Source organism: Agelaius tricolor, unplaced genomic scaffold (assembly GCF_023055355.1).
Source record: "Agelaius tricolor isolate 1412-34295 unplaced genomic scaffold, bAgeTri1.0.p SCAF_104, whole genome shotgun sequence".
NCBI classification, from domain to species: Eukaryota; Metazoa; Chordata; class Aves; order Passeriformes; family Icteridae; genus Agelaius; species Agelaius tricolor.
In genome coordinates, this window is record NW_027269364.1 from 1 (window position 1) to 25,317 (window position 25,317).

At 60.2% G+C, this 25,317-nt stretch overlaps 2 protein-coding genes across 2 annotated transcripts in view; both read left to right on the forward strand.

Moving 5' to 3' along the window:
* The first annotated feature begins 242 nt into the window (after positions 1 to 242).
* LOC139586139 (histone lysine demethylase PHF8-like) lies at positions 243 to 10,800 on the forward strand. The gene is made up of 8 exons (XM_071419335.1): positions 243 to 399; positions 2,602 to 2,690; positions 4,534 to 4,618; positions 5,596 to 5,842; positions 6,856 to 6,951; positions 8,016 to 8,125; positions 8,734 to 9,118; positions 10,086 to 10,800. Exons 4-8 carry the CDS (start codon positions 5,635 to 5,637, stop codon positions 10,172 to 10,174), a joined length of 888 nt encoding a protein of 295 aa, XP_071275436.1. The 5' UTR covers positions 243 to 399; positions 2,602 to 2,690; positions 4,534 to 4,618; positions 5,596 to 5,634; the 3' UTR covers positions 10,175 to 10,800.
* A 752-nt stretch (positions 10,801 to 11,552) lies between these two features.
* The window catches only part of HUWE1 (HECT, UBA and WWE domain containing E3 ubiquitin protein ligase 1), a 94,001-nt gene continuing 80,236 nt past the window's right edge, over positions 11,553 to 25,317 (forward strand). Inside the window, 25 exon segments of the mRNA XM_071419301.1 lie at positions 11,553 to 11,704; positions 12,444 to 12,510; positions 13,240 to 13,312; positions 13,886 to 13,984; positions 15,253 to 15,459; positions 15,542 to 15,694; positions 15,797 to 15,859; positions 16,615 to 16,692; positions 16,777 to 16,824; positions 17,240 to 17,308; positions 17,403 to 17,502; positions 17,591 to 17,691; positions 18,299 to 18,449; positions 18,521 to 18,648; positions 18,725 to 18,865; positions 18,964 to 19,075; positions 19,188 to 19,307; positions 19,971 to 20,072; positions 20,174 to 20,254; positions 20,362 to 20,468; positions 22,321 to 22,498; positions 23,579 to 23,670; positions 23,759 to 23,970; positions 24,856 to 24,913; positions 25,006 to 25,182. Of these exon segments, the coding sequence (XP_071275402.1) occupies positions 13,268 to 13,312; positions 13,886 to 13,984; positions 15,253 to 15,459; positions 15,542 to 15,694; positions 15,797 to 15,859; positions 16,615 to 16,692; positions 16,777 to 16,824; positions 17,240 to 17,308; positions 17,403 to 17,502; positions 17,591 to 17,691; positions 18,299 to 18,449; positions 18,521 to 18,648; positions 18,725 to 18,865; positions 18,964 to 19,075; positions 19,188 to 19,307; positions 19,971 to 20,072; positions 20,174 to 20,254; positions 20,362 to 20,468; positions 22,321 to 22,498; positions 23,579 to 23,670; positions 23,759 to 23,970; positions 24,856 to 24,913; positions 25,006 to 25,182 (2,622 nt within the window). The 5' untranslated portion in view covers positions 11,553 to 11,704; positions 12,444 to 12,510; positions 13,240 to 13,267.

A 25,317-nucleotide genomic window follows, 5' to 3' on the forward strand; every position in this document is an offset into this window, starting at 1 on the left:
GGGGGGCGCTACTGTTTGGGGGATTTGGGGGGCACTGGGGGGGGGTTCCAGGGGGGTATGGGGGGGTTCTAGGGTGGTTTTGTGGGGGTCAGAGATGGATTTTGGAGTTTGGGTGGTCCAGGTTGGGTTTTTTGGGGTCAGGAGGATGCAGGATGGATTTTGGGGGGGGGGGGGGGGGGGGGGGGGGGGGCTCAGGGATGGGTTTTGGGGTTCGGGGGGGTCCCCCTGACGCCCCTCCCCCTCAGGCCCCGCTGCAGCCGCCCTGGGGGGCTCTGGGGGTCCCGGCCGCCCCCATCCCCCCCCCTGCTCCCCCCCCCAGCTCCCCCCTGGACCTGGACTCGGAGGAGGAGCTGCAGATCGACGAGACCCCCCCGCGGCGGGGCCCGCGCCGCCTGCCCCGTGGGTACCCCCGAAACGCCCCGGAAACGGCCCCAAAACATCCCCAAAAACATCCCTAAAAACGGCCCCAAACATCCCCAAAAACACCACACTGCCTGCCCCGTGGGTACCCCCGAAACACCCCAGAAACAGCCCCAAAAACACCCCAAAAACATCCCTAAAAACGGCCCCAAACATCCCCAAAAACACCACACTGCCTGCCCCGTGGGTACCCCCGAAACGCCCCAGAAACGGCCCCAAAAACGGCCCCAAAAACATCCCCAAAACATCCCCAAAAACACCTCACTGCCTGCCCCGTGGGTACCCCCGAAACACCCCAGAAACACCCCAGAAACGGCCCCAAAAACACCCCAAACATCCCCAAAAACAGCCCCAAAAACAGCCCCAAACATCCCCAAAAACAGCCCCAAACATCCCCCAAAACACCCCAAAAACAGCCCCAAAAACATCCCAAAAACAGCCCCAAACATCCCCAAGAACACCACACTGCCTGCCCCGTGGGGTACCCCCGAAACGCCCCAGAAACAGCCCCAAAAACACCCTGGAAACATCCCCAAAAATATATCCAAGCCTGACCCCAAACGTCTCCAAAAACATCCCCCAAAACCAGCCCCAAACATCCCCTAAAACATCCCCAAACCTGACACCAAACATCCCCAAAAACACCACACTGCCTGCCCGTGGGTAACCCCGAAACACCCCAAAAACATCCCCAAAAACATCCCCTAAAACATCCCCAAAAACACCCCCAAAACCGGCCCCAAACATCCCCAAAACCAGCCCCAAACATCCCCAAAAACACCCCCAAACGTGACCCCCAAAACAACCCCAAAACACCCCTAAAACAGCCCCCAAAACCCTCAAACCCCTAAAACATCCCTCAAAACCCCCCAAAACTGGGACCTAAACATCCCCAACCCTTCCCCAATCCCGTTTTTGGGGTGACCCCAATCCCCAATCCCCCAATCCCATTTTTGGGGTGACCCAATCCTGTTTTTGGGGTGACCCCAATCCCATTTTTGGGGCTGTCCCCCAATCCCGTTTTTGGGGTCGCCCCAATCCTGTTTTTGCCTATCCTCAATCCCGTTTTTGGGCTGTCCCCAATCCCATTTTGGGCTGTCCCCAGTCCCATTTTGGGGTGACCCCAATCCCGTTTTTGGGCTGTCCCCAATCCCATTTTGGGGTGACCCCAATCCCATTTTGGGGCTTCCCCAATCCCATTTCTGAGGTGACCCCCAATCCCATTTTTGGGGTCGCCCCAATCCCATTTTTGGGGTGTCCCCAATCCCATTTTTGCCTGTCCCCAATCCCATTTTTGGTGTGACCCCAATCCCATTTTTGGGGGCCGCCCCAATCCCATTTTGGGCTGACCCCAATCCCATTTTTGGTGTGACCCCAATCCCATTTTTGGGCTGTCCCCAATCCCATTTTTGGGCTGTCCCCAATCCCATTTTGGTGTGACCCCAATCCCATTTTTGGGCTGACCCCAATCCCATTTTGGGGCTTCCCCAATCCCATTTTGGGGGTGTCCCCAATCCCATTTTTGGGCTGTCCCCAATCCCATTTTTGGGGTGACCCCAATCCCATTTTTTGGGTGACCCCAATCGAATTTTTGTGGTTACCTCAATCCCATTTTTGTGGTGTCCCCCAATCCCATTTTGGGATGACCCCCAATCCCATTTTTGGGCTGACCCCAATCCCATTTTTGGCCTATCCTCAATCCCATTTTTGCCTGTCCCCAATCCCATTTTTGGGCTGACCCCAATCCCATTTTTGGGCTGACCCCAATCCCCCATTTTGGGCTGTCCCCATCCCATTTTTGGGCTGTCCCCAATCCCATTTTGGGGTCGCCCCAATCCCCATTTTTGGGGGTGACCCCAATCCCCATTTTTGTGGTGACCCCAATCCCATTTTGGGCTGTCCCCAATCCCATTTTGGGGTGACCCCAATCCCATTTCTGAGGTGACCCCAATCCCATTTTGGGCTGTCCCCAATCCCATTTTTGGGCTGTCCCCAATCCCATTTTTGGGTGTGACCCCCAATCCCATTTTTGGGGTGTCCCCAATCCCATTTTGGGGCTGACCCCAATCCCATTTTTGGGCTGTCCCCAATCCCATTTTGGGGTGACCCCAATCCCGTTTTTGGGGTGTCCCCCAATCCCATTTTGGGGTGACCCCAATCCCGTTTTTGGGGTGTCCCCAGGGCTCCCCCGGAAGCTGCCCCGGGGCCAAGCCCTGCTCTGACCCCAACCGGGGTGCGGGAGCCGGGGCGAGGTCGACTTCGACATCGAGGTGGGTCTGGGGGGTGTCCCGGGGAATTTTGGGGGTCCCTAAGGGAACTGGGGGTGTCCCGGGGAATTTTGGGGGTCCCTAAGGGAACTGGGGGTGTCCTGGGACATTTTGGGGGTCCCTAAGGGAACTGGGGGTGTCCTGGGGCATTTTGGGGGTCCCTAAAGGAACTGGGGGTGTCCCGGGGCATTTTGGGGGTCCCTAAGGGAACTGGGGGGTGTCCCGGGGCATTTTGGGGGTCCCTAAAGGAACTGGGGGTGTCCCGGGGCATTTTGGGGGGTCCCTAAAGGAACTGGGGGGTGTCCGGGGGAATTTTGGGGGTCCCTAAGGGAACTGGGGGTGTCCCGGGCATTTTGGGGGTCCCTAAGGGAACTGGGGGTGTCCCGGGGCATTTTGGGGGGGTTTTGGGGGTCCCTAAAGGAACTGGGGGTGTCCTGGGGAATTTTGGGGGGTCCCTAAAGGAACTGGGGGTGTCCTGGGGCATTTTGGGGGTCCCTAAGGGAAACTGGGGGTGTCCCGGGGCATTTTGGGGGGGGTTTTGGGGGTCCCTAAAGGAACTGGGGGTGTCCTGGGGAATTTTGGGGGTCCCTAAAGGAACTGGGGGTGTCCTGGGGAATTTTGGGGGTCCCTAAAGGAACTGGGGGTGTCCTGGGGCATTTTGGGGGGTCCCTAAAGGAACTGGGGGGTGTCCCGGGGCATTTTTGGGGGTCCCTAAAGGAACTGGGGGTGTCCCAGGGGGGATTCATTGAGGTTTTGGGGAGGGTTCATGGGAGTTTTGGGGGGGACACCCCAAAAACGGGGATTGGGGTGCACCCCAAAAATGGGGATTGAGGGGGTGTTTGTGACCCTCTGTCCCCCAGGAGGATTAAACCACGGACTGGGGTGGATTTTGGGGGTATTTTTAAAATTTTGGGATATTTTTGGGGGTATTTTTGGTTATATTTGGATACTTTGGGACATTTTTTGGAGTGGTTTTGGGGGTATTTTGGGATTTTTTTTTTTATATTTTTTGGGGTGGTTTTGATTATTTTTGGGATACTTTGGGACATTTTTGGGGTGGTTTTGGGGTATTTTTGGGGATATTTGTGGTGTTTCTGACCCCATACCCCCAGGAGGATTACACCACAGACTAGGGTATTTTTGGGGTATTTTGGGGTGATTTTTGGGGTATTTTGGGGTGGTTTTTGGGGTATTTTTGGGGATATTTGTGGTGTTTCTGACCCCATACCCCCAGGAGGATTACACCACGGACTGGGGTGATTTTGGGGTATTTTGGGGTGTTTTGGGGTATTTTTGGGGTATTTTTGGGTGTTTTTGGGCTGTTTCTGACCCCCTGCCCCCCAGGAGGATTACACCATGGACTGGGGTGTTTTTGGCATATTTTTGGGTATTTTTGGGGTATTTTGGGGTATTTTTGGTTGTTTTTGGGCTGTTTGTGACCCCCTGTCCCCCAGAAGGATTACACCACGGACTGGGGTGGTTTTGGGGGTATTTTTGGGGTATTTTGGGGTATTTTTGGGGTATTTTTTTGGTATTTTGGGATATTTTGGGCTGTTTCTGACCCCCTGCCCCCCAGGAGGATTACACCACAGACTGGGGTATTTTGGGGTATTTTTGGGGTATTTTGGGGTATTTTGGGCTGTTTGTGACCCCCTGTCCCCCAGGAGGATTACACCATGGACTGGGCTGGTTTTGGGGGTATTTTTGGGGTATTTTTGGGTGTTTTTGGGCTGTTTGTGACCCCCTGCCCCCCAGGAGGATTACACCACAGACTAGGGTATTTCTGGGGTGTTTTTGGGATATTTTTGGGGTGTTTTTGGGCTGTTTCTGACCCCCTTCCCCCCAGGAGGATTACACCACGGACGAGGAGGACGAGGGGGGCGCGGGGGGGCAGCGCTGGGATCCTGGACCTGCTCAAGGCCAGCCGGCAAGTGGGGGGCTCCGAGTACCCCCAGCTCAGGTTTGGGGGGGTCTCTGAGGAGGGGGGGGGGGGGCTGGCCTGGCTCTGAGGGCTCTGGGAGGGATCCCTGCAGGATTTTGGGGGGCTGGGGTTGGGATTTGGGGGTCCCCAGGGCCGGGGGAGGGATTTGAGGGGGGGATTTTGGGGGGGTCCCCAAGTGTTTAGGGAGGGCTGGGGTTGGGTTTGAGGGGCTCCCTGGGAGTTATTTGGGGTCAGAGATTGGGGGTTTGGGATTATTTGGGGTCCCGGGTTTTGGGGCTTTGGGATGATTTGGGGTCCTGGGTTGGGTTTTGGGGTTATTGGGGGTCCTGGGTTGGATTTTGGGGTTATTGGGGATCCTGGATTGAATTTTGGGGATCCTGGGTTGGATTTTGGGATGATTTGGGGGTCCTGGGTTGGATTTTGGGGTTATTTGGGGTCCCGGGTTGGGTTTTGGGGTTATTGGGGATCCTGGGCTGGATTTTGGGATTATTGGGGATCCTGGGTTGGATTTTGGGATGATTTGGGGTCCTGGGTTGGGTTTTGGGGTTATTGGGGATCCTGGATTGAATTTTGGGGATCCTGGGTTGGATTTTGGGGTTATTGGGGATCCTGGGTTGGGTTTTGAGGGTTAATTGGGGTCCTGGGTTGGATTTTGGAGTTATTGGGGATCCTGGGTTGGGTTTTGGGGTTATTGGGGATCCTGGATTGAATTTTGGGGATCCTGGGTTGGATTTTGGGGTTATTGGGGATCCTAGGTTGGATTTTGGGGTTATTGGGGATCCTGGATTGGATTTTGGGGTTATTTACATCCCTGGCGAGTTCTGGGGGCCATTTCTGTGCCTTTGCCCCTCTCCATCTCCTTTTGGGGCCGTCTCTCCTCAACGTGAGGATCCCAAACCTTCCACGACCCCCTCCCCAAACCCCAATTTTCCCCCTTTTCTCCCCATTTTTCCCCCCCACAGCGAGGCCCCTGCCTCCCCCAGCACGCGCGAGGCCATCCAGGGCATGCTCTGCATGGCCAACCTGCCCGCGGGGACCCCCCTGGGACCCCCAAACTGGTGGGCAGGGGGTGGGGGCAGCGAGAGGGGGGGTCCTGGGGGCTCGGGGGGAGCCCGCAGAGCCCCCCCCGCCCCCCGGAGCACCGACAGCGAGGGCGAGGGGAGCCTGGACGAGCAGGACAGCCTGGGGGCCTGCTTCAAGGATGCTGAGTACAGTGAGTGTTAGCCCAAAAACAGCCCAAAAATAGCCCAAAATACCCCCAAAAACCACCCCAAAAATACCCCAAAAATACCCCAAAAAATACCCCAAAAATAGCCCAAAAATAGCCCAAAACCGCCCCAAAAATACCCCAAAAAATAGCCCAAAAATAGCCCAAAAATAGCCCAAAACCGCCCTGCTTCAAGGATGCTGAGTACAGTGAGTGTGACCCCAAAAACAGCCCAAAATAGCCCCAAAAATACCCCAAAAAATAGCCCAAAAATAGCCCAAAAACACCCCAAAACCGCCCTGCTTCAAGGATGCTGAGTACAGTGAGTGTTAGCCCAAAAACAGCCCAAAAATAGCCCAAAAATACCCCAAAATACCCCCCAAAAAACCCCCAAAAATACCCCAAAAATAGCCCAAAACCAGCCCAAAACCGCCCTGCTTCAAGGTTGCTGAGTACAGTGAGTGTTAGCCCAAAAACATCCTAAAAACAGCCCAAAAATACCCCAAAAAACACCCTAAAAATACCCCCAAAAATAGCCCAAAACTGCCCTGCTTCAAGGATGCTGAGTACAGTGAGTGACCCCAAAACCAGCCCAAAAATAACCCCAAAATACCCCAAAAATACCCCAAAATACCCCAAAAATACCCCAAAACCACCCCAAAAATAGCCCAAAAATACCCCAAAACCGCCCTGCTTCAAGGATGCTGAGTACAGTGAGTGTGACCCCCAATAACCTCCCAAAACCACCCCAAAACCACCCCAAAAATCACCCTCTGTCTGTATTGGATCAATCCTGGATTTCTCTCCTGGGATACCCCTAAAAAATTCTTTAAACCCCCCCAAACATTCCCAAAACACCCCAAAAGTGCCCAAAACCACACAAAAATCCCCCAAAAATCCCCCCCAAACCGCTCAAAACCATCATAAACCACCCCATAAACACCCCAAAAACGACCCCAGATCACCCCAAATCCGCCCCCAGACCCCCCTGAACCCCTTTTTTCCTTCCCCCCCCTCAGTTTATCCCTCCCTGGAGTCAGACGAGGACGACCCTGCCCTAAAATCGCTCCCCAAAAAGAAGAAGGTGACGGACGACGCCCCCTGGAGCCCCAAAGGTTTGGGGGCAAATTCGGAGATTTTGGGGGTCCTTGGGGGGAAATTCGGAGATTTTGGGGGTCCTTGGGGGGAAATTCGGAGATTTTGGGGGGACTTGAGGGGGTTTTGGGGGGAAATTTGTGGATTTTGGGGGGTCCCTGGGACAGGGCCTGGGTTAGGTTTGCTCAATGTCTGATTTTGGGGTGTCCCGTCCTTTGTGCTCTGATTTTGGGGTGTCCCACCTTTGTTTAGTGCCTGATTTTGGGGTGTCCCCTCTTTTGGTGTCTTGATTTTGGGGTGTCCCTCTTAATCTGTGCTCTGATTTCGAGGTGTCCCCTGTTCCATGTCTGATTTTGGGGTGTCCCTCTTGTTCCGTGTCTGATTTTGGGGTGTCCCACCTTTGTTTAGTGCCTGATTTTGGGGTGTCCCCCCTGTTTTCCGTGCCTGATTTTTGGGTGTCCCCTATTCCCTGCCTGATTTTGGGGTGTCCCCCTTGTTCATGCCTGATTTTGGGGTGTCCCCCCTGTTTTGGTGTCTGATTTTGGGGTGTCCCCCCCCGTTCCATGTCCCCCCTGTTCCGTGTCTGATTTTGGGGTGTCCCCCCCCGTTCCATGTCCCCCCTGTTCCCTGCCTGATTTTGGGGTGTCCCTCTTGTTCCCTGTCTGATTTTGGGGTGTCCCTCTTTGTTCCATGTCCGATTTTGGGGTGTCCCCCCTGTCCCATGTCTGATTTTGGGGTGTCCCCTGTTCCCTGCCTGATTTAGGGGTGTCCCCCCTGTTCCCTGCCTGATTTTGGGGTGTCCCTCTTAATCTGTGCTCTGATTTTGGGGTGTCCCCCCTGTTCCATGTCCCCCCTGTTTTCCGTGTCCGATTTTGGGGTGTCCCCCCCTGTTTTCCATGTCTGATTTTGGGGTGTCCCCCCCGTTCCGTGTCTGATTTTGGGGTGTCCCCCCTGTCCCATGCCTGATTTTGGGGTGTCCCCCCCTGTTTTCCGTGTCTGATTTTGGGGTGTCCCCCCCTGTTTTCCGTGTCTGATTTTGGGGTGTCCCCCCTGTTTTCCGTGTCTGATTTTGGGGTGTCCCCAGCCCGGGTGACGCCGTCGCTGCCCCGGCAGAGCCGCCCGGTGCGGGAGGGGACGCGCGTGGCCTCGGTGGAGACCGGGCTGGCGGCAGCCGCTGCCAAACTGGCCCAGCAGGTGAACTGGGAGCACTGGGAGCAACTGGGGGGAACTGGGAGCAACTGGGAGCACTGGGAGGGCCCATTTGGGGTTTTTGGGGGGGTATTTAGGGAGTCCTGGGGGTGTTTGAGGGGAGTTCAATGGGATTTGGGGGTGGTTGGGATTGTCAGGGGGGATTTGGGGGTGCCAAACTAGCCCAGCAGGTGAACTGGGAGCACTGGGAGGAACTGGGAGGACTGGGAGGAACTGGGAGGGGTGATTTGGGGTTTTTGGGGGGGGGTATTTAGAGAGTCCTGGGGGTGTTTGAGGGGAGGTCAATGGGATTTGGGGGTGATTGGGATTGTCAGGGGGGATTTGGAGGTGCCAAACTGGCCCAGCCCCCCTGACCCCTCAAACCCCCCATAAATCCCCTCAACCCCCCCATAAATCCCCTCAAACCCCCCAAACCCACCCATAAATCCCCCCTGACCCCTCAAACCCCCCACAAATCCCCTCAAACCCCCCACAAATCCCCTCAAGCCCCCCATAAATCCCCTCTGACCCCCCCATAAATCCCCTCTGACCCCTCAAACCCCCCACAAATCCCCCCTGACCCCCCATAAACCCCCCCTCTGCCCCCCCCCCAGGAGCACCGAAAGCTGCAGCGCCGGAAGGGCCCTGCCAAGCGCCGCCCGCCCTCGCCCCCCTCCCCGGAGGAGGAAGAGGAGGAGGAAGAAGAGGAGGAAGAGGAAGACGAGGAAGACGAAGACCCCGAAGCCGCCGAGCCCGAGGGGGGGGAGGCGGAGCCCGAGGCGGAGCTCGGGGGGGGTGAAACCGAGGCCGAGCCGCCCCCGGAGCCGCCCCCGGAGCCCCCGTACCCCCCCAGCCTGGCTGACCACGAGTACACGGCCAGGCCGGGGGGGCCGGGACCCCCGCCCGGGGCTCAGCCCGGCCGCGCCCCCACCCCCATGGCCCCGGGGGTGTTCCTGAGCCAGCGCCGGGGCCCCCCCGGAACGGCGCCCCCCAGCCACGGTCAGCATTTGGGGACGGGGGTTTGGGGGGGTTTGGGGATACCTGGGGGGTGTTTGGGAGGGTTTGGGGGGGTTTTGGGGATACCTGGGGGGGGTTTGGGCATAGCTGGAGGGGTTTGGGGGGGTTGCAGGGGGGATTTGGGGATAGCTGGGGGGGTTTGGGAGGGTTTTGGGGATACCTGGGGGGGTTTTGGGGGGGTTTTGGGGATAGCTGGGGGGGTTTTGGGGAAAGCTGGAGGGGTTTGGGGGGGTTTTGGGGATAGCTGGGGGGGTTTGGGGGGGTTTGGGGATAGCTGGAGGGGTTTGGGGAGGTTTTGGGCATACCTGGGGGGGTTTTGGGGGGGTTTTGGGGATACCTGGGGGGGTTTTGGGGAAAGCTGGAGGGGTTTGGGGGGGTTTTGGGGATAGCTGGGGGGGTTTGGGGGGGTTTGGGGGGGTTTTGGGGATACCTGGGGGGGGTTTGGGGATACCTGAGGGGGTTTGGGGATAGCTGGGGGGGTTTGGAGGGGTTTTAGGGATACCTGGGGGGCGTTTGGGGGGGGTTTGGGGAAAGCTGGGGGGTTTTGGGGGGGTTTTGGGGAAAGCTGGGGGGGTTTGGAGGGGTTTTGGGGATACCTGGGGGGGTTTCGGGGGGTTTTAGGGATAGCTGGGAACGTTTGGGGGGGTTTTGGGGATAGCTGGGGGGGTCTCGGCAGGGGTTTTGGGGATACCTGGGGGGGTTTGGGGGGGTTTTGGGAATAGCTGGACGGGTTTGGGGGGGCTACAGGGAGTTTTGGGGATACCTGGAGGGATTCTGGGATGGTTTTGGGAGATTCTGGGCAGGTTTTGGCGGGTCTGGGGTGGTTTTGGGGGGTTTTGGGGTGGTTTTGGGGTGGTTTCAGGGGGTCTGGGGTGTTCTGGGGTGGGTTCAGGGGGTCTCGGGGGGCTCTGTCCCCCAATCCCGGTGACATTCCCGATCCCACCCGCAGGGAAGCGCCCCCGGAAGGGTTTGGCCACAGCCAAGCAGCGCCTGGGCCGGATCCTCAAAATCCACCGCAACGGGAAACTGCTGCTCTGAGGGCGGGGCCGGCCACGCCCTGCCAGGCTCCGCCCACCGCAGGCTAAACAATGAACTATGGGCGGGGCGTCCGAGGAAAGGGGCGGGGCCTGATAGAACCGCACCTATCAGAACAACGTGTCGGCCACTAAAGAGGGTGTGGTTTGTTTTAGGCTCCACCCCTTCAGGTGTGGTCCCACCTGACCCCTCTGAGGCCACACCTGCAATGCGGATCCCACTGAGACCACACCGTGTCACAGCCCAAGCCACGCCCATTGGTCATGTAGGGTTAAAACCAGGCGTGGCTACAATAAACCACACCCACATAGAGGCAACCACGCCCACAAAAAGGTGGAGCTGCAATATGGCTCCGCCTACCACGGTTCCCACCTTCCCATTGGCTGTGAATGGGCCGGGGGCGGGGCTTTTGCATTTCCCGCCTCCAGGAGCTGAGGCGATTGGACAAGCCCCGCCCCACAGCTGCGGGAGGGGCGGAGCCATCTTTGATTGGTCCCCGCTGGGTTTTTTTTTTTTTTTTGCTCCTCCCCTAGGTGTCTTCAGGTTGATTGACGGGGCGGGGCCGCTTCCCATTGGCTGCCCCTGTTTTGTAGGCGTGTCCGGAGACCGCGGCCCCGCCCCCCTCCTTTTGTATTTGTAGAATAAAAAAGGAAAAAAAAAAAAAAGAAAACCGGAATTGGTGAAAAATGCCCTGGTCAGGGTCACGTGCCCTCCCTCAGCGCTTCCCGCCGGGCAGATCTCGCGACACCTCGCGCTTCCCTCAGGCAGCACTCTCCCGAGATCTTGTCCTCCAGCCGAGGAGGGCGATCTCCAATCTCGCGAGATTTGGAGCCACTCTCAGCCGGCGCTCTCGCGAGAGCCGCGCGCGCCGCCGCCGTTCCCGCCGCTGAGGCAGCGGCCGCGCTTCCCCCGCCCGCCCTCCCCCACCCGCGGCGGGGCCGCTCTCCCGTTGCCCCTCTCGCTTCTCTCTCTATCTCTCTCCGCGCGCCTCTCGCGAGGCTTCGGGGCCGCGCTGCCGCCAGCGCCTCGCGAGATCTCGCTCTCATCAGCGTGCCGGTGAGTGCCGGTGCTTGAGGGGAACGGCGTGGGGCCCGCGGCCTGCGAGGGGAGCGGGGGGGGTTGAGCCGCTCTGTGGCGGGCAGGGCCTTCCCCCCCTTCACCGTCAGCCCCCCCCCCCCTCCTCCTCCCGGTATGAGGCGGGATCCGTGAGGGGCCGCCTCCCCTCCCCCATACTCCTCCTGAAATCTCGCGAGGCTTGGCCAAACTCCCGCCCCACTGCTAGGCGCGCTCTCGCGAGACTTGGCCGCCGCGCCTCTCCCCTTCCCATTGGCTGCCGGCGGCGTTGCCCCGCCTCCCGCTCTCCCCGCGGCGCCGCCTCCTCCCGTCCCGCCGGCCGCTCTCGCGGGACTTGCGGCGGCTCTCGCGGGATCTCGGGCCGCGGCCGGGGCTCAGTGTAAGATGGCGGCGGCGGCAGCGGCGGGACGGGCCCGGGCCGGGCTCTGACCCCCCCCCTGCTCTCCCCGCCCGCTTAAGGTACCGGGGCCGGCGGGGCGGGGGGCTCGGCCCGGTGCCGCTGCGGGGTCCGCGGCGTGGGAAGATTGGCGCGCGGCTCCGTCATGAGGGGCCCGCCCCCCCCCTCCCACCGCCCCCCCCCACTCCCCGGCGGCCTCCCGTGATTTGGGGGCTCCTTTCCTTCTCTCACGGCCCCCCTTTCTCCGACCCCCGTGGCCTCCCCCTATAGGGGCCCCCCTTGAGGGGACTCAGGCGCTCTCCCTCGAGATTTGGGGTGTTTGGGCGCTCCCCCACCTTAATTTAGCTTTCTCACGTCTTTAGGGTTCTCCCGTATTTTACGGGCGCCTTCTGAGGTTCTCATTATTTAGGGACCCCAGCCTCATTTCCACTCCCCCGCAGTTCCCTCCCATCACTCAGGGTCCCCCTCTTCGCTTTCCCGACATTTGGGGGACCCCTTTAGCGGCCCCCCACCTTTCCCATCCTCTAGGCCGTGCTTCCTACAGCTCCCCGAGATTTAGGATCTTCCCTTTTTCAGATCCTTTAGGATTTGGGGGTCTCCTCATTCCCTCCCAGCACTTTTTTCTCTATTGGCGTTTTTTCACAATTTACAGCGATTTTGGGCTGTCACTTCCTGCCCTTAAGGTCCCTCACGCTGCGGTTTGGGGGATCCCTTTTTGGGATCAACCCTCCCCAATTATTCACCCGCTCACACGGAACCCCCCAATATTTCACACCCCCCTCCCAAAATTTCCCCCACCAGCAGCTCCCGGCTCCCTCCCCCTCGCAGCGACCGGGCCGGGCCGAGGATGGACTGGGAGTGATTCCCGGTAAGGGAACGGGGCGGGGGGCGGCGCGAGAGAATTCTGGGGAGGTGAGGGGGGTCTCGCATCGGGGAGGTTTTTTTTGGGGGGGGGAAACGGACTGGGAGCTTCAGGCTTATTTTTGACGCCTTCCCCCGGGGGGGGGGACACCCCAAAAACGGCCCCCCCAAAGTGATGCGTCACTGTCACCGAACCGGCCGGGCCGGCGGGGGCGGGGGGGGGCACCGGGAGGGGGGGGGGGTGGGGGAGCCCCGGCACGCGGCAGCCTCAGCCCTTAATTACCGCCCGTAATTACAGCCCTTAATTACAACCCCTCGCTGGGTTAATTTAGGGGGGAGGGAGGTAGTGCGGTGCTGGGGGGGGCTCCCGGCGACCCCCCCGGGCACGGCGGGGTTTTGCACATTCATTGTTCAGCCGGTGCCGCGACGTCATCGGGCCGCGGCCGCCGCGGCGCCTGTCGGGACAGCGAGGCCCTGTCGGGACAGCGAGGCCCTGTCGGGACAGCGGGGCCCTGTCGGGACAGCGGGGCCCTGTCAGGATAGCCCGGCTCTGTCGGGACACGGGACACCCCGGGGCCGCGGGGGTTTGGGCAGGGGGGTGACGTCCCAGGGCCCTGTCGGGACACGGGGCCTCTGTCGGGACAGGTGGGGGGCGGGGTTTGACCCGCTCGGGGCGGGGGGGGTGACCCAGGTGTGACACCCCCTCCCCTCCCCCACCCCCCGCGTGTGGCCGCAGGCGGAGCACGAGGACCGGAACCCCCAAAATGAAAGTGGATCGGACGAAACTGAAGAAAACCCCTACGGAGGCGGTGAGGGCTTGGGGACACTCAAAGAAGGGTTGGGGACACTCGAGGAGGGGTTGGGGACACTCGAGGAGGGTTTGGGGATATTCAGGGAAGGCTTGGTGACACTCAGGGAGGAGCTGAGGACTCTTGGGATGGGCTTGGGGACACTCGAGGAGGGGTTGGGGACACTGAGGGAGAGTTTGGGGACACTCGAGGAGGGTTTGGGGACACTCAGTGAGGGCTTGGGGACACTCAAAGAAGGGTTGGGGACACTCAGGGTGGGGTTGGGGACAGTCAGGGAGGGGAATCAGAGATGTCTGGGGGAGAATGGGGACATTAGGGAGGGAATTGGGGGTGGTTTGGGGACATCTTGGGTGTTGGGGACACTCGGAATGTCAGGGGTTGTGATTTTGGGGACACTGCAGTTGGGGGGGTCACTCTTGGGGGGAGAATTGGAGGTTTTGGGGAAGTGTGGGCATTGGGATGAGGATTGTGGGGGGTTTGGGGACATTGTGGGGGGTTTGGGGACATTGTGGGGGGTTTGGGGACGTTGGGGACACCGTGAGGGGACATTGCTGAGTTGCCTGTGCCCCCCAGCCCGCCGACTGCCGGGCCCTCATCGAGAAGCTGAAGGGCTGCAGTGATGAGCAACTGGTGACAGAACTGCAGCAGATCAAGACATGGAACATTGGGAAGGTGGGAGGGGACCCCAAAACCTTGGGGAGGGCCCCAAAACCTTGGGGGGGAGGTCCCAAAACCTGGGAGTTCCCCAGGAGATTGTCCCCAGTGGTGCTGAGTTTGTCCCTAAACTGATCACTGCCACAAGGGGGGGTCACCCTGGAGCACCCCCAGATCACAGGGAGCACCCCCAGATTCGGAGGGGGGCACCCCAGAATGTTTCCCAAATGAGGGGGGGGGGGTCCCTGATTTCCCCTGGTTTTTGTTTCTCTGCCCTCAGGTGGGGCAGTTCTGGGGTTCTTACATCTGGGGTTTTTACACTTTCTGCAGCCCACCCCAATGTTAAGGGGCTCCCCCAGTTCTTATTTACCCTTCCCCAAACTGAGGGGGGCTCAGCAGTGTCCTCATAGCCCCCCCAGAAGTGCCTTCATCTCCCTTGGCCTCAGGGGAGGGGCTGTGACCCCGTTTGGAGCCCCAGAATTGGGGAGGGGGCCTGCAGGGTTCACACGGTCCCCCCAGAATGGCAGGGGCACCCCAAAGTTCCCCAGGACAATGAGGGGGATCCCTGTTTGTCTCCCATCCTGGAGCTGCTTGGGTGTGAATTTTCTGTCACAGGCTTCTAAAACACCAAGGAAGAACCCAAATATCCCTAAAACAGTTGGGGGAGCACTTTATAGACCCCAAAACATTGGGGGTACCTCAGTTTTCCCCCAAACTCTCAGGGAGGACCCAAATTCTCTCTCCGCCTCCTAAACTCAATTTTCTTGCCCTCTATTGGGGAGGAGGCTCAGCTGTGACCTGGGCAGGCTGGACTGGGATGTTGGGGTTCCTGCTGGGATGTTGGGGTTCCTGCTTGGAGTTCTGGGGGTCCCCCCTGGGATATGGGGGTTCAGGGGGGGCTGGGCTGTACCCAGGGGGCTCAGGGGGTCCCAGGGTGTGCCCCCAGCCCCCCATCTCCCCCCTGTTCCCCCCTCAGTGCGAGCTGTACCACTGGGTGGGTGTAGGGGGTTGGATTGGGGTTTGGGCCATACCTGGGGGTCTGGGTTGGGGTCTGGGCTGTACCCAAGGGGCTCAGGAGGTCCCAGGCTGTGCCCCCAGCCCCACATCTCCCCCCTGTTCCCCCCTCAGTGCGAGCTGTACCACTGGGTGGACCTGGGGGTCTGGGCCATACCTGGGGGTCTGGGTTAGGGTTGGGGCCATACCTGGGGGTCTGGGCTATACCCAGGGGACTCAGGGTGTCCCAGGCTGTGCCCCCAGCCCCACATCTCCCCCCTGTTCCCCCTCAGTGCGAGCTGTACCACTGGGTGGACCTGCTGGACCGCTTCGACGCGCTGCTGGCCGAGGCGGGCCGGCCGGTGGAGGCCATGAGCTGGATGCTGGCCTGCGACCGGCCCGAGCGCCAGCCCCTCAAGGCCCTGCTGCTGGCCCTGCTCAACTTCACCGCCCTGCTCATCGAGTACAGCTTCTCCCGCCACCTCTACAGCTCCATCGAGGTGGGCGCTCCCCCAGGGCCACCCTCTGGGTGTCCTCAGGTGTGTGTGACGCGCTGTGACGCTGTCCTGTCCCCCCCTGCAGCACCTGACCACGCTGCTGGCCTCCTCGGACATGCACGTGGTGCTGGCCGTGCTCAACCTGCTCTACGTGTTCAGCAAACGCTCCAACTACATCACCCGCCTGGGCTCCGAGCGCCGCGGGCCCCTGCTGGCCCGCCTGCAGCACCTGGCCGAGGTGGGCGGGGTTTGGGGGGGTTTAGGGGGGTTTTAGGGGGGTTTTAGGGGGGTTTTAGGGGGCTCAGCGGGGCGGGGATGAACTGGGCTGGTCTCCCTGCAGAGCTGGGGTGGAAAGGAGAATGGATTTGGGCTGGCTGAGTGCTGCCGGGACCTGCACATGATGGTGAGTGGCACCTGTGGGGTCACATGAGCTCATGGGGGTCACCTTGTTCTGTCCTGGCATTTGTCAGAACTCAGCTGTGTCTCCTTGTTCTGTTCTGGGGGTCCCCAAAGCTCACTTGTGTCACCTTATTCTGTCCCAGAACTCACTTGTGTCACCTTACCCTGTCCCAGTGGTCCTCAGAGCTCACCTGTGTCACCTTGTCCTGTGCTGGGGGTCCCCAGAACTCACCTGTGTCACCTCATTCTGTCCCAGAACTCACCTGTGTCACCTTACCCTGTCCCAGTGGTCCCCAGAACTCACCTGTGTCACCTTACCCTGTCCCAGTGGTCCCCAGAGCTCACCTGTGTCACCTTGTCCTGTACTGGGGGTCACCAGAGCTCACTTGTGTCTCAGGGCTTCTTCTGTCTCGTTCTTGTCACATCTTGGTGTGACCCGTTCCCAACATCACCTCGTGTGCCTTTGTCACATCCTGAGGCCCTTGATGCCATCCTAGGGTCCCCGGCACTGTCTGGTGTCCCCTCAGGGTGTCCCCAGCACTGTCTGGTGTCCCCTCAGGGTGTCCCCAGCGCTGTCCTGTCCCTCTGTGTCACCTCCCACTGTCCCCAACGCTCTCCTGTGTCCCCAGCACCCCTTTGCCACCCCTGCTGCATCCCGGGGTCCCCTTTCCCTGTGTCCCAATGTCCCCCAGCCTGGCCCTGTCACCCAGGGGAGGGGACCCCGCTGTCCCCATCTCACCTTTGTGTGTCCCCCCCCAGAAATACCCCCCCAGTGCCACCACCCTGCACTTCGAGTTCTATGCGGAGCCGGGCGTCGAGGTGAAGGTGGACAAGAGGGTGAGTGACTTTGGGGACATTTGGGGACACGAGGAGGCCCCCAAAACACCGGGGCCACCCCTTGACCTCCTGTGATCCCTCCAGGCCACCAGCACCACCCTGCACTACATCCACATCGAGCAGCTGGACAAGGTGAGCACGGGGGGCACCTTGATTTGGGTGGGGGGCTCTGCTTGGGCCCCCCCACACCCTGCACTGCCCTTTTGTCCCCTGCCCCCCCATTCTGTCCCCTTCTTCTTCCCAATTTTGTCCCTCCACACCCAATTTTGTCCCCTGCCCCCCAGTTTTGTCCTCTGCCCCCCATTTTGTCCTCTGCTCCCCCATTTTGTTTCTCTGCACCCAATTTTGTCCCTCCACACCCCAGTTTTGTCCCCTGCCCCTCAGTTTTGTCCCCTGCCCCTCAGTTTCGTTCTCTGAACCCCATTTTGTCCCTTGCACCCCAGTTTTGTCCCTCTGTACCCAGTCTTGTCTGTCCACACCCCAGTTTTGTCCCCTGCACCCCAATTTTCCTTCTGCCCCTCCCAGAAAAATTTCTCTTTCCCCCCAGATCTCAGAGAGCCCCTCGGAGATCATGGAGTCCCTGACCAAGATGTACAGCATCCCCAAGGACAAGCAGGTGTGTGGGGTGACATCGAGGGGACCCCCATGGATTGGGGGGGTGACCCCCAGACCGTCCCTGACCCCCCCAAATCCTCTGCCCCCCCCTCCAGATGCTGCTGTTCACCCACATCCGCCTGGCCCACGGCTTCTCCAACCACAAGAAGCGGCTGCAGGCGGTGCAGGCGCGGCTCCACGCCATCTCCATCCTGGGTGGGCTCTCATTAGGGCTTGTTTTAATTGGGGGGTGGGTTTGGGGGGTGCTCCTGGGGCAGTTGGGGTGACCCCCCCCTTTTTGCAGTGTACTCCAATGCACTGCAGGAGTCGGCCAACAGCATCCTGTACAACGGGCTGATCGAGGAGCTGGTGGACGTGCTGCAGATCACTGACAAGCAGCTGATGGTGAGAGCCACCAGGGCTGAGCCCTGTCCCTTTTGTGTCCCCTCCTGTGTCCCTTTTGTGTCCCCTCGTGTGTCCCTTCACCTGTCCCCTCACCTGTTCCCTTGTGTGTCCCCTCTCCTGTCCCTTTGCCTGTTCCCTCATTGATGTTGTGCTGCGCACGCTGCTCATTAAGGGTGTGTGACTCACCTGTCCTGCAGCTGTCACCTCACCTGTCCTGCAGCTGTCACCTCACCTGTCCTGCAGCTGTCACCTTATTTGTCCTGCAGCTGTCACCTCACCTGTCCTGCAGCTGTCACCTCACCTGTCCTGGTCTTACACCTGCACTGCTCCTGTCATTTCATGCGTCTTGTATCTGTCCCTTCACCCGTCACATCATCTGTCCCCTTGCGTGTCCCCTCACCGATGTTGTGGTGCTCATCAAGGACACGAGTGTCCCTTACCTGTGCCTTCAGTTGTCACATCACCTGTCCCTTTGCGTATTCCCTTGCTGATGTCACACTGTTCATTAAGGACATGAATGTCCCTCGCCTGTCCCTCGCCTGTCCCTGGTGTGTCCCTCACGTGTCCCTGGCGTGTCCCTCACGTGTCCCTCACCTGTCCCTGCCAGGACATCAAGGCTGCCTCCCTGCGGACGCTGACGTCCATCGTGCACCTGGAGCGGACGCCGAAGCTCAGCAGCATCATCGACTGCACCGGCACCGCGTCCTACCACGGCTTCCTGCCCGTGCTGGTGCGCAACTGCATCCAGGCCATGATCGGTGCGTGCCGGGGGCCGGGGGGGTCACCTGGGGGGCTGTGACCCGCCCTAACCACACCTGTGCACCCCCAGACCCTTCCATGGAGCCCTACCCCCACCAGTTTGCCACGGCGCTCTTCTCCTTCCTCTACCACCTGGCCAGCTACGATGCGGGCGGCGAGGCGCTGGTGTCGTGCGGCATGATGGAGGCGCTGCTCAAGGTCAGCTGTTCTCACCTGGGGGTGGCTCTCAGGTGCCCTTGGGGACTGCCTCACCTGCTGTCTGTCCCCTCGCCAGGTGATCAAGTTCCTGGGGGATGAGCAGGACCAGATCACGTTCGTCACGCGGGCGGTGCGGGTGGTGGATCTCATCACCAACCTGGACATGGCCGCCTTCCAGTCGCACAGCGGGCTGTCCATCTTCATCTACCGCCTCGAGGTGCTGCCCCCCTGCCCCTGCCACGCTTTTGGGGTGCTCCAGGGGTGTTTTGGGGTCCCCTGGGGTGGTTTAGGGTGCTGAGGCTCTGTCCCCCCCAGCACGAGGTGGACCTGTGCCGCCGCGAGTGTCCCTTCGTCATCAAGCCCAAAGTGCAGCGCCCGCCTGCTGCCACCCTGCCCGAGGGCGAGGACATGGAGACGGACATGGAGGGTGAGCAGAGGCTGTGTCCCCGCCGTGGTGTCACCTGTTCCCCCTGTGGTGTCACCTGTTCCCCCCCCGTGGTGTCACCTGTTCCCCCTGCAATGTCACCGTCCCCCTGCAGTGACCGACGTGGCCATGGAGAGCAGCCCTGGCCCCTCGGCTGAAGCCCGGCAGGACCCAGTGCCACCAACCCCACCAGCTGTGCCCAGCACCAGCGCTGCCACCCCCTCCCCACGCGGTGGTAGGTGCCCCCTGGGGCTGGGGACAGTGGGGACATCACTGGACCCCAATTCCTTCCCTGTACGGATACCCCAATTCTTTATATGGGTATCCTAATTATTACTACATGGACACCCCAATTCCTGTCCTATATAGACTCCCTAATTCTTCTTATATGGACACCCCAATTCTTTCCTTGTATGGATCCCTAATTCCTTCCCTCTATGGACACCCCACTTCTTTCCTTATATGGACTCCCTAATTTCTCCTGTACATGGACACCCCAATTCCTTCCCTAAATGGACACCCCAGTTCCCCTTATATGGACACCCCAATTCCCCTTATATGGACACCCCAGTTCCTTCTCTACATGGACAGCTCAATTCCTTCCCTAAATGGACACCCCAGTTTCCCTTATATGGACACCCCAATTCCTTCCCTATATGGACACTCCAGTTCCCCTTATATGGACACCCCAGTTCCTTCTCTATATGGACACCCCAATTCCTTCTCTATATGGACACCCCAATTCCCCCCCCATATAAAGACCCCAATTCCTTCCCTGTATGGACACCCCAATTCCCCCCCTACGAAGACCCCAAATCTTTTTCCTTCTCTACTTTCCTCCCTGGGGACACCCCCATTTCCTCCCATGCCCCCCAATGCTCTCCCCGTGTCTCCCCAGGAGTGCAGTGCATCCCCCAGCGCGCCGCTTTGCTCAAATCCATGCTGAACTTCCTCAAAAAAGCCATCCAAGACCCCGCCTTCTCCGACGGCATCCGGCACGGTGCGTGGTCCCCGATGTCCCCAAACCCCCCTGCCCCTCCCCTCCTGGTGGGTGGCAGGGGTGGCGGCAGCGGTGGCACTGACCCCGCGGTGTCCCCGCAGTGATGGACGGCTCGCTGCCCACCTCGCTGAAGCACATCATCAGCAACGCCGAGTACTACGGCCCCTCGCTGTTCCTGCTGGGTGAGCCACGCCCCGGCCCCACCCGGGCAGCGCGGGGCGGGCACGGAGCGGGGACCCCGCCAGGTGCCCTACCTGCCCTCAGTGCCCCCCTCTCTCCTCCGCCGCAGCGACCGAGGTGGTGACGGTCTTCGTGTTCCAGGAGCCCTCGCTGCTGTCCTCGCTGCAGGACAACGGCCTCACCGACGTCATGCTGCACGCTCTGCTCATCAAGGACGTGAGTGGGGCTTGCCTGGCACCTGTGCTGCACCTGGCACCTGTCCCCTTGTGTGTCCCTTCATCTGCCCCCTCACGTGTTACCCTGTTGTGTGTTCTCTCACTGATGTCACTGCTCATTGACGCCATGAGTGCTACACCTGTCACCTGTGCTGCACCTGACACCTGTCCCCTTGTGTACCCCTTCATCTGCCCCCTCACATGTCCTGTTGTGTGTTCTCTCACTGATGTCACTGCTCATTGAGGCCATGAGTGCTACACCTGTCACCTGTCCTGCACCTGACACCTGTCCCCTTGTGTGTCCCTTCATCTGTCCCCTCATGTGTTGTCCTGTTGTGTGTTCTCTCACCAGTCTCACTGCTCATCGAGGCCATGAGTGTGGCCTACCTGTCCTACACCTGTCCTTACCTGTCCTACACCTGACACCTGTCCCCTTGTGTACCCCTTCATCTGCCCCCTCACATGTTGTCCTGTTGTGTGTTCTCTCACTGATGTCACACTGCACGCACTGCTCATCGAGGCCATGAGTGTGGCCTACCTGTCCTACACCTGTCCTTACCTGTCGTACACCTGTCACCTGTCCCCTTGTGTACCCCTTCATCTGCCCTCTCATGTGTCCTGTTGTGTGTTCTCTCACTGATGTCACTGCTCATCGAGGCCATGAGTGTGGCTTACCTGTCCTACACCTGTCACCTGTCCTACACCTGTCACCTGTCCTACACCTATCACCTTACATGTCCTGCACTTGTCCCCTTACCTGTCCCCTTGTGTATCCCCTCAGTGAAGTCGTGGTACTCATGGAGGCCATGAGTGCAGTCCCTCACCTGTCCAGCACCTGTTTTCACCTCTGTCACCTCCTCTGTCCTCTTGCTGTCCCACACCTGTCCCATGTCTTGGACCCTCCCACACCTGCCCTGCACCTGTTGTTCGTTTGTTTCATTTCCTGTTCATGCACCTGTTCCATCTCCTCTCCCTGTACTTGTCCCCTCATCTGTTCTCTCATCTCTGTCCTTGTGTTTCCCAGCACCTGTTCTCTCACATGTCCCCTCACCTGTCTTTGCATCTGTTCCATTTCCTGCCCTGCACCTGTCCCATGTCCCTGTGCCTGTTCCTGTCCCCTGCTGCTGTTCCCCACCTGTTCTATTTCCCATCCCTTGCACCTGTCCCCTCACCTGTGCCCCACACCTGTCCCATTACCTGCCTTGCACCTGTTCCACCGCCTGTTGCCACATCTGCCCTTCACTTGTCCCCACACCTGCTTTGCACCTCTCCCATTTTCTCTCCTACACCTGCTCCAGCTCTGCCTCTCACCTGTCCCCACACCTGTCCTGTGCCTGCCACCACACCTGCCCCAGCCCCACCCCAGACCTGCCTCCCTTCCTGCTGCTCACCTGCCCATGCTGGTGACACACCTGCCCAATGTCTGTGCCAGCTTTGCCCTTCACCTGCCCAATGTCTGTGCCAGCTTTGCCCCTCACCTGCCTGTGCAACACCTGCCCAGTGTCTGTGCCAGCTTTGCCCCTCACCTGCCCAGTGTCTGTGCCAGCTTTGCCTCTCACCTGCCTGTGCAACACCTGCCCAATGTCTGTGCCAGCTTTGCCCCTCACCTGCCCAGTGCCTGCCCCACCACCTGTCCTTCCCTTTCCCCAGCCCTGCCCTGTGTCTGCCCACACCAGGTGTGCCCCCAACCCCTGACCTGCCCCAGGTGTGCCCCCAGCCCCTGCCCCACACCAGGTGTGCCCCCTGTGCCTCACCCTGCCCCGTGTGTGCCCCACACCTGCCCCAGGTGTGTCCCCAGCCCCTGACCTGCCCCAGGTGTGTCCTGTGTCCCTGACCTGCCCTCACCTGTGCAGGTGCCGGCGACGCGGGAGGTTCTGGGCTCTCTGCCCAACGTGTTCAGCGCTCTGTGCCTGAACGCGCGGGGGCTGCAGAGCTTCGTGCAGTGCCAGCCCTTCGAGCGCCTCTTCAAGGTGCTGCTGTCCCCCGACTACCTGCCCGCCATGCGGCGCCGCCGCAGCTCCGACCCCCTGGGTGAGCGGGGGACACTGGGGACATTGGGGGGACTGGGGACATTGGGGGGACTGGGGGATACTGGGGGAACTGGGGATACTGGGGGGATTGGGGATACTGGGGGGCTGGGGATGCTGGGGACACCCAAGGTGCTGCTGTCCCCCGACTACCTGCCCGCCATGCGGCGCCGCCACCACCACAGCTCCAACCCCCTGGGTGAGGAGAGGGGACTGGGGACACTGGGGGATACTGGGGGGACTGGGGGATACTGGGGATACTGGGGGGACTGGAGGATACTGGGGGAACTGGGGATACTGGGGGGACTGGGGGATGCTGGGGACACACAAGGTGCTGCTGTCCCCCGACTACCTGCCCGACATGCGGTGCCACCACAGCACTGACCCCCTGGGTGAGCAGGGGACACTGGGGACATTGGGGGGACTGGGGACATTGGGGGGACTGGGGACATTGGGGGTACTGAGGGATACTGGGGACATTGGGGGTACCAGGGATACTGGGGACATTGGGGATACTGGGGACATTGGGGGTACTGAGGGACACTGGGGACATTGGGGTACAGGGGGTACTGGGGGATACTGGGGACACTGGGGGTACTGAGGGATACTGGGGACATTGAGGGTATTGAGGGATACTGGGGACATTGGGGGTACCAGGGATACTGGGGACATTGGGAATATTGAGGGATACTGGGGACATTGGGGGTACTGGGGATACTGGGGACATTGGGAATATTGAGGGATACTGGGGACATTGGGGGTACTGGGGATACTCAGCACACTGGGGGTACTGAGGGGTACTGGGGGGTACCGGGGACATTGGGGGTACTGAGGGATACTGGGGACACTGGGGGTATTGAGGGATATTGGGGACACCGAGGACGTTGAGGACCCTTCCAGCATTTTAGCAAAGCATCATCCTAACATTTAAATAATTTCCTTATTTTTTGGAGACACTCGTGTTTATTTCAGGCATTACTCCCTACTTATTTGACTCCCAAAGCCATTTCTGTGCCCCCAAAACCTGCTCTGCCCCCTTAAAATCACCTCTGTCCCCCCTAAACACTCTGTGTCCCCCCACCAGGTGACACAGCCTCCAACCTGGGCAGCGCCGTGGACGAGCTGATGCGCCACCAGCCCACGCTCAAGACCGATGCCACCACTGCCATCATCAAGGTGACAACTTGAGAGGGGACCCTCGTGGGGGGTTCAGGGCCCCCCCAAACTCTGCCCAAACTCCCCCTAAATGCCAACCCTTCCCCAGCTGCTGGAGGAGATCTGCAGCCTGGGCCGGGACCCCAAGTACATCTGCCAGAAGCCGTCGATGCAGAAGGCGGACGGGACGGCGGCCGCGCCGCCCCCGCGCTCGCCCCACGCCGCCGAGGAGGCCTCGAGCGAGGATGAGGAGGAGGAGGAAGTGCAGGCCATGCAGAGCTTCGGGGCTGCCCAGCAGAGCGAGGCAGAGCCCAGCCAGACGTGAGCAGACAGGGCAGCCTGGGGTGGCCCCGGGGCACCGTGGTGGCCCCAGGGATCTGCGCTCAGTCCTGGATTAGTGATGGTCTGGGGTGGGGAGGATCCTTTGGGAGCTGGGGAAGGATGTGGAGGGTCCTGAGGGGGCTGGGGAAGGGTCTGGGGGAGCCGGGGAAGGGTCTGGGGGATTCTGGGGGAGCTGGGGAAGGATATGGAGGGTCCTGAAGGAGCTGGAGAAGGGTCTGGGGAATTCAGGGGGTCCTTAGGGAGCTGGGGAAGGGTCTGGGGGATTCTGGAGGAGCTGGGGAAGGATATGGAGGGTCCTGAGGGAGCTGAGGAAGGGTCTGGGGGATTCTGGGGGTCCTGAGGGAGCTGGGGAAGGGTCTGGGGGAGCTGGGGAAGGATGTGGAGGGTCCTGAGGGAGCTGGGGAAGGGTCTGGGGGATTCTGGGGGAGCTGAGGAAGGGTCTGGGGGAGCTGGGGAAGGATGTGGAGGGTCCTGAGGGAGCTGGGGAAGGGTCTGGGGGAGCTGAGGAAGGGTCTGGGGGAGCTGGGGAAGGATGTGGAGGGTCCTGAGGGAGCTGGGGAAGGATGTGGAGGGTCCTGAGGGAGCTGGGGAAGGGTCTGGGCGATTCTGGGGGAGCTGGGGAAGGGCTTCAGCCTAGAGAAAAGGGATTGGGGGAAAAATTCAGGCTGGAAATTGGCAACAACTCCCCAGAAAGAGTCTGGCAGGGAGGTGTTAAAGCCAGGCTGGGGTGTGACACCTGGTGATAAGGTGGTGACAAGGTCATGGAGTGGTCTCAGGGTCTCTCCCAGCCTCATTGGCTCTGGTTTTGTGTCCTGGGGGAGGTTTTGTGTCACACCTCCCTGACCGCTCCCTCTGCGCTTGCAGCGTGGTGGGCACGGAGGAGCGCATCCCCATCCCGCTCATGGACTACATCCTCAACGTGGTGAGGCCCAGCACCGTCCCTGGGGGTCCCCACTGGTCCTGAGCCCTCCTGAGGGGCTTCAGAGCCCCCCTGTGACCCCCTTTTTGTCCCAGATGAAGTTTGTGGAGTCCATCCTGAGCAACAACACCACGGACGATCACTGCCAGGAGTTTGTGGCCCAGCGGGGGCTGCGGCCGCTCGTCACCATCCTGGGGCTGCCCAACCTGCCCGTGGACTTCCCCACCTCTGCAGCCTGCCAGGCCGTGGCTGGGGTCTGCAAATCCATCCTGGTACGCCTGGGGGGCTGCAGATCCATCCTGGGGGGCTGTGAATCCATCCTGGGGGCTGGAAATCCATCCTGGGGGGCTGTGAATCCATCCTGGGGGCTGGAAATCCATCCTGGGGGGCTCCAAATCCATCCTGGT